Here is a 12,949-nt window from a genome sequence, read left to right as displayed (position 1 = left end):
AAACTTCCCCCACATACCAAGCAAGCAATCACTTCTGCAGTGGACACCACGCGAGTGCCCTCCAATTTAAGTCTGATGATATCTACCTACAGATTGTATCAGATTCCATAGGTTGAGAACTCAGTTCCACAAAGCTACCTTCCCCCTTTAGATAGCAGTCACAAGTCTGAGCCTCTAGAACTTCTGACTGACCAGCTTCAAGCTGGGTTTCCCATGACCCCTTCTTTGGGTTTAATTTGCTAGAATGGCTCACAGAACTCAAGGAAACATTCTGACTGCTGTATTACAAAGGATATTTTAAAAGACACAAACAGCCATTTGAAGAGATACATGGGGTGAAGTTTGGAAGGGTCCTGAGTGCTGGAACTTTATCCCTGTGAGGCTGGGGTGTGCCACCCTCCAGGCATGTGGATGAGGCTTGTTCCTCTTTCTGTCAGCCTTCACATGGTCAGCTATCTGGAAGTTCTTTGAACTCTGTCCTCTTGGGTGTTATAGGGAGACTTCATTGGACAGCTATGATTGATAACCATGTAGAAATGTGATTGGACAAAGCGGGTATGATCTAATACCATTAGACTGAGTGGGGAAACATAGCAAGGCCTGCCCATTCAGCTTCTTGGCCTCTGTGTGAAGCATTTCCTCCTCCAGACTATGAGGCAGGACACCTTCTGAATGAGTGTCTTATGACCCACAATCAGATTAGAGTCCTGCCTTGGGCTGGTGAAAGGAGGGAAGGAGAATATCAGAGAGATAGATTCTGTTTTCTGAGGCCTGCTTTTGAGTCCTAACGTACCTCAACATTATAACAAGAGGCTGTAACAAGGGCTATGGTAGTTGTGAGCTAGGAACCTGTATTAGTCTGTTCTCATGCTACTGATAAAGATATACCTGAGACTGGTAATTTATAAAGAAAAAGAGGTTTAATGGACTCACAGTTCCACATGGCTGGGAAGGCCTCACAATCATGGCAGAAGATGAAGGAAGAGCAAAGGGACTTTTTACATGGCAGCGGGTAAGAGAGGACTTGTGCAGGGAAACTCCTTCATTATAAAACCATCAGGTCTTGTGAGACTTATTTATTATCTCAAGAACAGCATGGGAAAGACCTGCCGCTATGGTTCAGTTACCTCCCACCAGGTCCCTCCTACAACACATGGGAATTGTGGGAACTACAGTTCAAGATGAGATTTGGGTGGGGACACAGCCAAACCATATCTAACTGTAGAAGAAAAATTATATATATATATATATATATATATATATATATAGTATCACGGTAGGAAAACCCAAGTACCAGAGCTTGGCTATTTTCTAAACCCTGGCAGGATCCTACCTGCCTGAGGAAGATCACCAGCTCCTTGTACTTATTAGAGAAAAAGGGTATCAGGGAGAAGCTGTGACAAGTTTTCTGTAGCTCTGGGGGCCTCAAAGCCCCCGTTTAACTGCTGATTGGCTCAATAAGTCCACTCCTTTTAGTGCGTGCAGGTGGGGAGGTATTTGTTATCCCTTATCACCCGAAATGGTTATACTTTAAAGCAATCAGTAGCTACCTAGAATCTATAAGTTATTATATACAGTCATGCACCATATAACATTTCAGTCGACAACACAGTGCATATATGATGGTGGTCCCATAAGATTATAGTACTGTATTTTCACTGTCCCATTCTATGATTAGAATTACCTACAGTATTCAGCACAGTAACGTGCTGTACAGGTTAGTAGCCTGGAGTGACAGGCTATACCATCTTGGTTTGTATAAGTACACTTTATGATTGCACAATGATGAAATCGCCTAACAGCATGGTTCTTTAATGCCTGCCCAGATGTTGTAGGCGTGACATGACATAATGTCCAGAGTGGCTCAGAGCCCTTCACAAACATGGGTGCCTTCCACTGTTGACTCTCCCTCACATGCTCACTCCCTTAGAACCCTGATGAGCCACACCCAGCTGGGCCATTGGACAATGCCTCTCTGACTACTTGACCTTGCCATCTCCTGACACTCTTGATTATTTTCAGAGTATGGAGGAAAGTGGAAAATGCTTCATTACTTTGCTCAGAATTTCTTTGCTCCACTGTTGCCAGTAGGCTTTGAGAATGAAAACACGTTCTATATCTATGGTGTGTCAGATCTTCACTCGGATTATTCGATGACACTCACTGTAAGTTACTTGGATTGTTTTTTAAGATCGAAGGGGACTTCTAGATGATTTCTTTAGTTGTTTGGTTACATTCTTTTGGGAAAATAAAAGAGAAATTAATTGAGAGTCAGAACACATATATTTTAGGCTAAAACCCTGCCATTTATGATGTGACCATAAGCAAAACCCTTCACATCTTGGTGATTCAATTTCTTCCTCTGTAAAATGATATGAGTCTATCTTCTTACGGGATTTATATGAGTAGCAAATAAAATAACTAGATGAAAGCAAGTCACATATGCTGTAAAGTGCCCCTCAAATGCAAGGTTATTTATAATTATGAGGGGCTGGAAATAGTCCAAACTTTATAAAAAGAAATGGTTAAAAATGGCATGTTACAGAGAAAAATCAGTAAAGCTATTCAGAATGGGCATGTGGAAAGCAAATTTGTATTTAAAAAGCAAATTTAAGTAAAAAGAAAGTCTAGAAACTCAAAGTCTTAGGTGGCTATAGTTTGAAGGACACTAATAACACTGAAAATAGGTCACATTTACAGAAAAATTACAACACACCAGGTACTGTGCCTTCCATGGATTATTTTTTAAATTCTCACAACAGTCTGTGACATTCCTGCTGTTATTTTCCTTCTACATATGAAGAAATGAAGACTGAGAAAGTCATATAGCTAGCATTTTGCAGGACTTGGATTAAAACTCAGGTTTCATAGTCTCTTAACCATTTCTGCTACCCTAACTTTCAGCAATTATTACTATTGTTCCTTAAAAACACAGCAACCAAGAATGCCTATTTTTATTCTGTTTTATTTCTCCCCAGGTGAGAGTCCATACATGGAACTCCCTGGAGCCCGTGTGCTCCTGTGTGACTGAACATTTTGTGATGAAAGGAGGAGAGGCTGTCCGCCTCTATGAGGAGCCAGTGTCTGAATTGCTGAGGAGATGTGGGAATTGCACACGGGAAAGCTGTGTGGTTTCCTTTTACCTTTCAGCGGACCATGAACTCCTGAGCCCGACCAACTACCACTTCCTGTCCTCACTGAAGGAGGCCGTGGGGCTCTGCAAGGCACAGATCACTGTAAGCACAGGTCATGGCAGAGGGCAGGGGACTGTGGCCTTGTGGGGCTCTCCTGCTCTTGGGCCAGCTCCTTGCATCCTGAGATTTGCATGTGTCCCCCTTGGTGCTGGGTTTCCCTGAGGCCTGGGGGAAGGTTGGCCTCTTCCCACTAAAAGCAAACACCAAATGATTTCTATTTCTAATCCAGGATTTGTCAGAGTTGCTGGTGACCACCACTCATTTGTCCCATCACTCCTCCTTAGTGGGCAGGTGCAGCGAGGGAGAGGAGGCTCGAGTCATCACCACTGCCTGCATGTCTACTAGGTTCCAGGCTGTGTTCTAGGTGCTTCACTCCCTAGTCTCCGACTTTCACCACAGCTCCAGGCATTATCATCTGCATTTTATAAGTGAGGAAGCCAGTTTAGGAGGTTAAGTGATGAGCTTGAGGTCCTGTAGCTGGGACGCATCGGAGCCCAGCTGACGCAGTCTAATTTTAAGTAGAGTCTATTAATATTCACTCTAGTCTCTTTGATTTATTGCTTCAAAGTAGCTCAATCACCAAATCTTTTTATAATTGCCAAGATATAAAAATGGGATGATCAGGATGTGGTGTTATAAAAATTGTGCAGCTGGAGAATTTGGAAGTTGTCTAGTAGTTTGAAAACCTTTCCTTCCTTCTCCCCTACACATAGCAATTGGAAATATATGTACGTATATATGTTTTTAAATTTGTTATCCTATCTTCTGAACACTCGGGAAATACCTTTCTAGAATGTTACATTCTCTGTTTTTAGAAAATTTAGAATTTGTTTGACACTTTGACTTCATAGAGAAGGATTTTCTACATTTCATTTAGAAATAATCATATAAAAACACCTAATTCTTGTCTTTCATTTGAAAGAAGCCTAACAACTGAAAACATACCTTCTTTCTATAGTCACATAATAAAATCCACGTTATCGAAGAAAATGACATACTCTTACATATTGTTTTTTCCAAAAAAGAAAAAAAAAACATTTGTACTGGATGAATTTGCAGTCTCTAAACTTATGATTTTGAAAACTAGATTTTTTTCTTTCCTGAGTTAGGCCTTCATTACCTTGAGATGAGTAATTGGGGTGGGAGAAAAGCAGGGCTCTTTCTTTGTTCTACCTCATTTTGATTTCAGTGAGGCTTGTCCTTCTTAAAGAGATAAAATGATAGTAATAATCGTGTTAGTTAACGTTTATTTCGGGGTTAATATAGACTAGGCACTTGGCTTCTTTTCTCAAGGGAGATGCCAGAAACTTGTTCTCCCCGTCTCCCTGAAGCCAGGGTACAAGCTTGAACCCCAGGCTCTGCAGTCAGGCATACAGAGAGGGATTTCCAATCCCAAGAAGATAACCAGCGTGAGCATGGCACCAGCATCTCTTTCGGCCTTGGTCTTCCAGCAGCAGAAGCTGATGCTACCCTCGCAGCTTCCTGAGCAGGCTAGTATGAGCCACATGGACCTTGTTCCTGTGGCTGCTTTAGGACCTTCACTGGAACAGCTGGGCGGTGTGATCTGGGAATTTGCCATCTAAATTCAAGCCTGAGTCTCTGCTCCTGAAGAGCTACCTGATGCACTTTATTAAGCTGCTTTTCTGCTTCTATCAATATAGGTTTCCTTGTTTATAACTCAGAACCCTGAATGATAACATATTACACAAATATGTGAGGCTAAATTATATATAGTGAAAATGGGCCGGGTGCGGTGGCTCAGGCCTATAATCCCAGCACTTTGGAAGGCCGAGGAGGGCGGATCACGAGGTCAGGAAATCGAGACCATCCTGGCTAACATGGTGACACCCCATCTCTACTAAAAAAATACAAAAAATTAGCCAGGCGTGGTGGCGGGCGCCTGTAGTCCCAGCTACTTTGGAGGCTGAGGCAGGAGAATGGCATGAACCCAGGAGGCAGAGCTTGCCGTGAGCCAAGATCGCTCCATTGCACTCCAGCCTGGGTGACAGAGCCAGACTCCATCTCAAAAAAAAAAAAAAAAAAAAAAAGGCCTTTTGAAATTCTTTATGTCACACATAACATATTATGTAAGACTGAGATGTTGCATCACAAATGCACACATTAAGAAACCAGGTTGCACTCGGCTCCGTGCTCACACTAAGAGACACTTGCAAACCCCCCTGCTCTGGGGAGCAGCGCACCCTCACTATGGGCATATGCTATTCGACTAATTAAGTGGAATGGAGCTGACACGATTTAAATTGCACTCTCTCTTTTTGCTGCTATTTTGTGGAATTCACACATGTAAAAAAAAAAGCCAATAATGTGACTTAACAATGCAATAAAAGAGAGAAGCTCTAATGGTAGTGCTTTTGTAAATTTCTGGCAATGGGCTTTCTAGATTTCTGGATCTTTTCAGAAGACTCGAATGTAAGCTCCACAGTTGGGCTCTGTAGCTAGGTCCAGATATATCCTTAGAAAGTCATTAAAACCACCCAGGCTGTATGTAAAAATGTTGCTCTCTTGATGATACTCTGAGAAAAACTGTAAAAGATGTAGAGCTTTGAGCTTCTTGTGAAATATTCTCCTTAATGATTGGAGACGATGTATTTCCTTGGTTTGTGATTATAATTTGGTAACTTTCCATAGCCTATAGTCATTTTCCATGTATTATTATGTGTTTGAAACTGCGCTGTAGCAGTTGTAGAACCAAAGTTGTGGGCAATGCACTCCTTATTAGGCCCACATAAATGTTTCCAGGAACTTATACAGACTGTATAACTCTTCCCTCATCCTTCACTTCATTCATTTTTTTTTTTTTCTTTTTCAGGCCATCATCTCTCAGCAAGGTGACATATTTGTTTTTGATCTGGAGACCTCAGCTGTCGCTCCATTTGTCTGGTTGGATGTAGGAAGCATCCCAGGGAGATTTAGTGACAATGGTTTCCTCATGACTGAGAAGACACGAACTGTATTATTTTACCCTTGGGAGCCCACCAGCAAGAGTGAGTTGGAGCAATCTTTTCATGTAACCTCCCTAACAGATATTTACTGAAGGAATCTAGATTGTATTTTCAGTGGACAATGGGAATAAAGCATTTCTAAAGCACTGGCTGGAGAGGAAGGCAACAGAGACAAGGAGAGAAGCCAAGAGATACGTCTGTGTGCTGCCACCCATCTGAGCGATTGCTCTGCGAAGAGTTGTACCCTGAACACTTTCAGGGGAGGCTGTTTACCCAGGCAATGTCCTCAAACAAGCCCGTGCCGGGGTGTCCTGGAATCTGTGCCAGGACTGTGTTTTTAGCCCTTCACCTCTCAGCTTTAGCAGGACCTGAACCAGTTATAAAAAGATGGCCCTGCAGCTAGTTACAAGAATGTGACATGGCAGGATCTCTGGAACCAAATGGAAGGTTTTGAGGTGACGTAGGTCTTTCATAGTTAGCTTTGGGGAATACTGAATACACAAATGAAGTGCTTTGTTGTTATTTCAGAGGGAATGGCGATTGAAATGCTACAACAGAGATTTCTTGGTGGTAGCCATATTGATAGACAATTTAGGAGGTTTATTGTTGCTATTTGATTACTGTTTGGGGTAGGACACTTTTTTCATTTATGGGTTTTGTTGTAAGATATTGTTTTAACAATAACTTCTTAAAGGCTGTTAGAGTGATCTTCCTTTGAAAAATGTGCTCACATGGAAATGAATGTCACTGAGATCACTGGAAATTTCTAGGGATTCTGACATTGGTCATCACCCATGTGGGCTTTGGACTTGGCTAAATCCAATATGCTTTCCAATGCAAAGCCTGCGAATTGGATTTAAACTTGTTGGCCCTGGCAGCAAAATGGTGTTCCTTTTAGCCTGAGTTTAAATCATTTTATTTTAATTGACTAATTATAAATTGCTATAGAATTGTCTTATTATACATTATTCTGTTTATAAAAGTACATTAATGATAAAGCAAATGAGGCAAAATGTTAATAAGTAGCTATTTGGATAAAGGTATATGGGTATTTTTCTGTGCGTGTGCAATTATATGAAAATAAAAGTTACATAAATTACGTTGACAACTTGATATGTCATCTGTGGCTTATTTAACCATTCTATAAATATTCAATTTTGCCCAATACTGTGCTGGGCCCTAATTTCCATTTAGCTGTAGTTATTATTCTGCTTGGTAAACTGGGCGAGTTTGAAGAATCTAAGACACGTGAAAGGTCTTCTCTGGACACAGTCATGTAATTGGTTATAGAACGGACCAGCAAGGAGTGTTTGACTTTAAAACTAAGATATTATTAGTGGTTTTGGTTGAAAAATGAGAAGCATTATGTTCAGTGACTCTAAAAGTAACTACAGACAATCCAGTCTTCTCCTTCAGTATCTAAGAGTATCCTTATTTTATATGTTCACACACACACACACACACACACCGCCTTATCGAGGGGACTAGGACCTAGGGCTGGGACTCCATAGAGTCTTACTTGATAAATATTATATCATGTTCTTATGACTCTTGCAAATCCCGTTTTAGCAAAGCGTTGCTGCAGGCAGGGAGGTCTGCTCTTCTTCACACCTGTTCGTGTTCTGCCAGGAGCCCTGAGAAAGGGCTTTCAGGCTGATGGGCCAGAGTATACTTTGTAGTTCGCCCTCACTAGTTCTATAACCTTAATCAAGTTATTTAACTTCCTGTGCTCAGTTTTCTTGTGGCTAAAGGGGAGTGGTAACACCCACCTTGTAAGTTTGTTTTGAAGAATAAATAAAATAATTTAGCTCAAGGACTGGGCCCCACATTGGCACATGGTGACGCTCTGTAATGGAAGCATCATCCTGGGCCTGAGCTTGGTGTCCTGCAGAGGATGAGGCTTCCAGTCACAGTCTCTAGATTCAAATCCAGGTTCTGAAGCTTCTGGCTGTGTGACCTTGGGCAACAATTCAACCTTTTGAACTGTAGTTTCCACCTCTGTAAAATGGAGCTAATGATCCCTCACCTTCAAAGGTAGTTGTGAGGACTTAACAAATAGGGTCTGGAACAAATTAAAATGCTAAGTATATGGTGATTGTACTTTTTAACATCACATTCATTATCACCTAGTTAGTACAGAAAGCAATAGTAAAAATGAAGTGAAGAGAGGCCATTGGTGAGTAAGTTCTTACAGCAAATTCTTTCTGAAAATAATACCAGAAAAGAATAATTTGTAAGGGAAGAATAAATTAAAGGACATAAATATATGCTGACACCAGCTCCTAAAAGAAATGTGCCATATACGTATTATTTCCATTAAGGAATGGTAATAGCCAAAACATTATCCACAGTTCACGTGTGGCAGTACAGTTAGCCATTTTTACTTTTTTCATGGATTCATCTCGCCATGCAGGAATACAGTCTGATGCACTTACTCTTGGCTTTGAGTTTCTGATAGGGTGTTCTGTTAGTGGTTGTATTCGTCCATTCTGGCATTACTGTACCTGGGACTGGGCAATTTATAAGGAAACGAGGTTTAATTGGCTGACAGTTCTGCAGGTTGTACAGGAAGCATCGCACCGGGCATCTGCTTGGCTTCTGATGAAGCCTTAGAAGTTTACAATTAGGGCAGAAGGTGAAGCAGGGACAAGCATGTCATATGACGAAAGCAGGAGCAAGCGAGAGAGAGTGGGTGGGAGGTGCCACACACTTTTAAGCCACCAGATCGCCTGTGAACTCAGAGCGAGAGCTCGTTTATCACCAAGGGGATCTGTGCCTATGATCCAGACACCTTTCACCAGGCCCCGCTTTCGACACTGGGGATTACATTTCAACATGACATTTGGGTGGGGACATATATCTAAACCATATCCTTAGCTGTGCGAATAATAGGATAAAAAGACCAGAACCAGGTCCTACTGTCATGCTCTTGCAAAGCACATTCCAGAGAGAGTGGGATGAAGAGAGATCAGTTCCCAGGATTATATCTTCCCATTTCAGAACAGAGAGAACAATAAAAATCATACTTTTCTCATTCACATTCATGATAACTCTTCTTATTCTCTCTCTTGTTTTCCTTACTTGACTTTTCAATGTGAGACATTTTCAAACCATGAGAAGTCACTTGGAAAATAAATAGAAAGATTTTGTTCTCTGTTGGAATGAAGGTGAACTGGAGTGCAGAAGAAATAAAGATATGTTTCCCTAACATTCCTAAAGTGACAAAGACCTGAGATAGAAAGAATATTCTCTTGGGCTACCTCTGGCTCTCAGATATGAAACTTATTTTTCAGCTTGGTAAGATGTAGGGAGAAAAGCAGGTAGGTATTGTCTGTGTGGGAAATTCAAAGCATTTGAAAACATCCCCAGATTCTGGCTTGACTGAATGCAATCTTATTAATTCAATAAGCACATGCAATTAAAAGGGTTATGCAGAAAAGACAGTTATATTTCCAAGTGAATGGGAGAAATCTTGTTTTCTAATTGTTTTGTTAGAGGTATGAACCAGAGTAGCATACAAAACCTTAAAATCACTGGCAAAACAGGTGTTAAGACATGTTTATATTCTGCCCCTAGACACTGTTTAACTTAAGGATTTATTCATTCATTTATCAAGCATGTATTGCAGGCCACTCTGGGCAGGCATCGTCCTTGTCACTGGGGGTATGGCAATGAAAAAGGCAGACAAATCCTAGTTATCATGGACCATCTATTGTAGGGGAAAGAGTCACTAAGCCAGTGAACGAGGCAATTCCAGCTGGTGATGAGTCCTTAAGGTTAATGTGACGGCGACAGGGGAGCAACATTAGATAAGGCACCATCTTGTTCGATACTTTAGGGAAGATTTTTGGAAAGTTTATGGTAAAAAATAAGTGAAAAACTTTCAGTTGAGAAATGAGTCCTTTAAAACCTCTGTTGTAATTAATACATAAGGAAAGAAAAGCACAAAATCAGCTGGTTAGCTAGTTGGGGCTCTAAGTCTGTGGTCTACAAGCTGGGGGTGAACTAACCTACCAAGACATCTTTAAGTCCTTGAATGGGGCCAGTGAATGAGCTGAGCAAAGAGAAAAGCAATGCATCACTGTTTCATGTTTTATAAATATCTCTCCTTATTTCTGTAGACACGGGTTACCGAATCTTGTCGTGAAAGAAGTTTGCTTAACCCCTTAGGTTGGTCTCTGTCTTTAAACAAGATTCATTGAGCTCCCCCGTGTGCCACATCATGCTATGCAGTGATCAAGTACACATCATTATAACAACACCTAAGTTACCTACAACTCTCAGGAAATGAGACATTCTGGCTCACGAACATTTCTGTTTGGGAACTAGCACTCATCCCTGCCTCATCATTTAGGTGGGAACAACCCTCTTGTTCTGATTCTGTTCCTGTTACTTTTTGTTGGTTTTGTGAAATGTACTGGTCTACTGCCAGTCGTCGGAGCAGACACTGTTGGCTGGCCACCTCACAGCCAGATCCGCCTCCTCTCTGCTAATAGAGGTGGCCGTGTCCAGCCTCAGAGACTGAATCATCATTTGTTGTTCTAATCCTAGTCCCCTTTGCCAGTGATTGATGTAGGGTTAGGCCCATGACACATTTCAAAAATGAATCATAGGTTGATATCTAATGTGGGGTTTCTGGGGGAAGGTTTCCCTGCCTGATAAGAGATAGACCTGAGGTGAAACTCTCTGCTGTTGCGTAAAATTGAGAAGTTACTTGAGGGCCTGGAGCACTTGGAGCTGCTGCAGCCTTTTTTTGGTGACCTTAAAGAAACATTTTTGACACGGGGTGTCAGAGATGTTTAGCTGCCAAATTAACCCTGCAACCTTCTAACTTTGGTCTTATTATAACATGGTAAAAAATAAAGGCTTAATTGTTTAATCTTGGAGTCAGGTGTTCTGATTTTACAACTCAAAGCATCCTAATTGATATAGCAGTTAAAGGTGTGGGCATTGAAATCAGACTGACTTGTGTTTCAGTCCCAGATCTACCAGTAGTAGGCTGTTCTTCACTGGATACAGGCTACTGAGTCTTTCTGTGCCTTAGTTTCTTTAAACACAGGAATAATAACAGTATCTGCCTCATAGGTAAATTGTGAGGTGTAAAGGAGATAATGCATAGATTATTGACAGCACATGATAACTATCTGCCAAATGTGAGCTATTACAATCATCATTGCCTCTGTGTGAAGCCATCAGAACAAACCTAGGGAGGTGGGCAGAACTGAACGTGTGCAGGCATGGGTGGTGGCTGTGAACAGCATCAGCCAGGGAAGCTGGGGGTGTCGGGAGCAGCAGTGAGCCTGGGAGAGGAGCAGGTAGGACCTGAATCCCCCCACACCCTGCCTGGTCATCCTGAAGATTTAGGTCATAGTTGGCCAGCAGGTCATGGTCTAGACTATGTTTTAAAAAGTTGAATTACATGCTAACATTTCAAAAGGGAAAGATTCCATGTAAAATATAGGTGTATCTATCTCTGATCTTCTTGTAATGGTATTTTTTAAAGCCCTTATTTGTTTAACCCACTTAGAGTCAGGCATTCTCATGTTATAATTAAAAGCAGCCTCGTGGATAAAGGCATGGGTCTTTGAGGTCAAACAAATCTGGGCCTTGGAGAGGGCAGTGTGGGCACCTGGGTGTCCTATTAGCTGGGGGATGCGTCACCTACTTCCTTGTGCTAGGATGCTGCAGTGGCAATGGTACCTCTAGTGAGGAAGGCTGTTGGGGACATAATTTGCCAAAGTGGGTGAAGGAAGGGCCCCTGTTCTTTTACAGTGAGCTCTCAAGCCAAAGTGGGTGACTGACATGCTTCCCTACCCATATTTTTGGTATTGGAATGAAAAGATTTTTAACTAGTCAACTTACAAACATGAGTGAGATTTTGCCTTGTCAAAGATCCAAATTTTGTGTGCGTGCACGTGCGTGTGTAAGTGTGAAGGCTGCGTGTGGTACAAGGGCTATGGGCTCATGCTCTGATACTGGCCTTGGACCAATCACTTAACCTCTAAGCCTCAGTTTCCTTATCTTGAAGGTGAGATTAATGGTAATAACTATCTCACAGTGTTACTGTGAAGATTAAATAAAATAAAGATATAAATTTAGTAAATGCTGGTTTATCAATATCATTCCTCAAAGGATAAGGCTGGTGGTGGCTGGAGGGATCAAGCCTAAGAATCTTTCATTCTGCATGCCAAGAGGAAAGAGCAAATTAAGCCTTCTGTACTAAGGGAAAATAATCATTAGGCTTCATGACCTGAGTTGAAGGAGAAAAATTCAGGCAGAAAGCTGAAGAAATTTCTAATTCCTTTTTTTGGTAAGGTTTTTCCAATTTTACAGAAGCAATAAAATAAAATAAAATTGAGTAGCACTAGGCAAGCCAGCTGTTGGATGATTGTGCAAAGTTCTGCTTCATCCAGCAGAGGCCTCTTGTGCTCAGGAAATGAAGCTGGTGGTGGGTGGAAGGGAGTGCCCTGGGCCAGGGTGCTGGCTTCCTGGAGGCTTCCCCAGAGTACCGGGCGAACTCTGAGGCTTCCCCAGAGTACTGGGCGAAAGTACCTTCCCTTTCCTTTGACCAGAGAAGGTCAAAGCCACCATTTGGCTCTCCCTTCCTTTACTGCCTTCAGCGAGGGGAGGGGAGTCTAAGGAAACACTTGCAGGGCTGTTCCCCAAACCCCTCACCTTCTTGGCTTCAGGGAGCGGGATGCCAGTGCCCCAGAGGAATGCATGGGTGTGAAACTACCTTAAAGAAGGAAATAAAGAGAAAGAGAGAAAAAAAGGGAAGCATGAAGAGGGAAA

The 12,949-nt window shown here is 41.9% G+C and overlaps 1 protein-coding gene across 4 annotated transcripts in view; it reads left to right on the top strand.

Annotated features, from left to right (window-relative positions):
• Positions 1–7,257, top strand: part of MANBA (mannosidase beta) — a 138,822-nt gene extending 131,565 nt beyond the window's left edge. For all 4 annotated transcript variants that reach the window (XM_023220104.2, XM_023220107.2, XM_023220106.3 and 1 more), the window contains 3 exons: positions 2,023–2,165; positions 2,979–3,236; positions 6,025–7,257. In XM_023220104.2, the coding sequence (XP_023075872.1) occupies positions 2,023–2,165; positions 2,979–3,236; positions 6,025–6,249 (626 nt within the window). In that variant the 3' untranslated portion in view covers positions 6,250–7,257. The remainder of the gene's footprint in view (positions 1–2,022; positions 2,166–2,978; positions 3,237–6,024) is intronic.
• The last annotated feature ends 5,692 nt before the right edge of the window (positions 7,258–12,949 follow it).

Source organism: Piliocolobus tephrosceles, chromosome 3 (assembly GCF_002776525.5).
Source record: "Piliocolobus tephrosceles isolate RC106 chromosome 3, ASM277652v3, whole genome shotgun sequence".
NCBI lineage: Eukaryota > Metazoa > Chordata > Mammalia > Primates > Cercopithecidae > Piliocolobus > Piliocolobus tephrosceles.
Note: the sequence above shows the minus strand (reverse complement) of the source record. Positions and strands in the feature narration are given on the sequence as shown.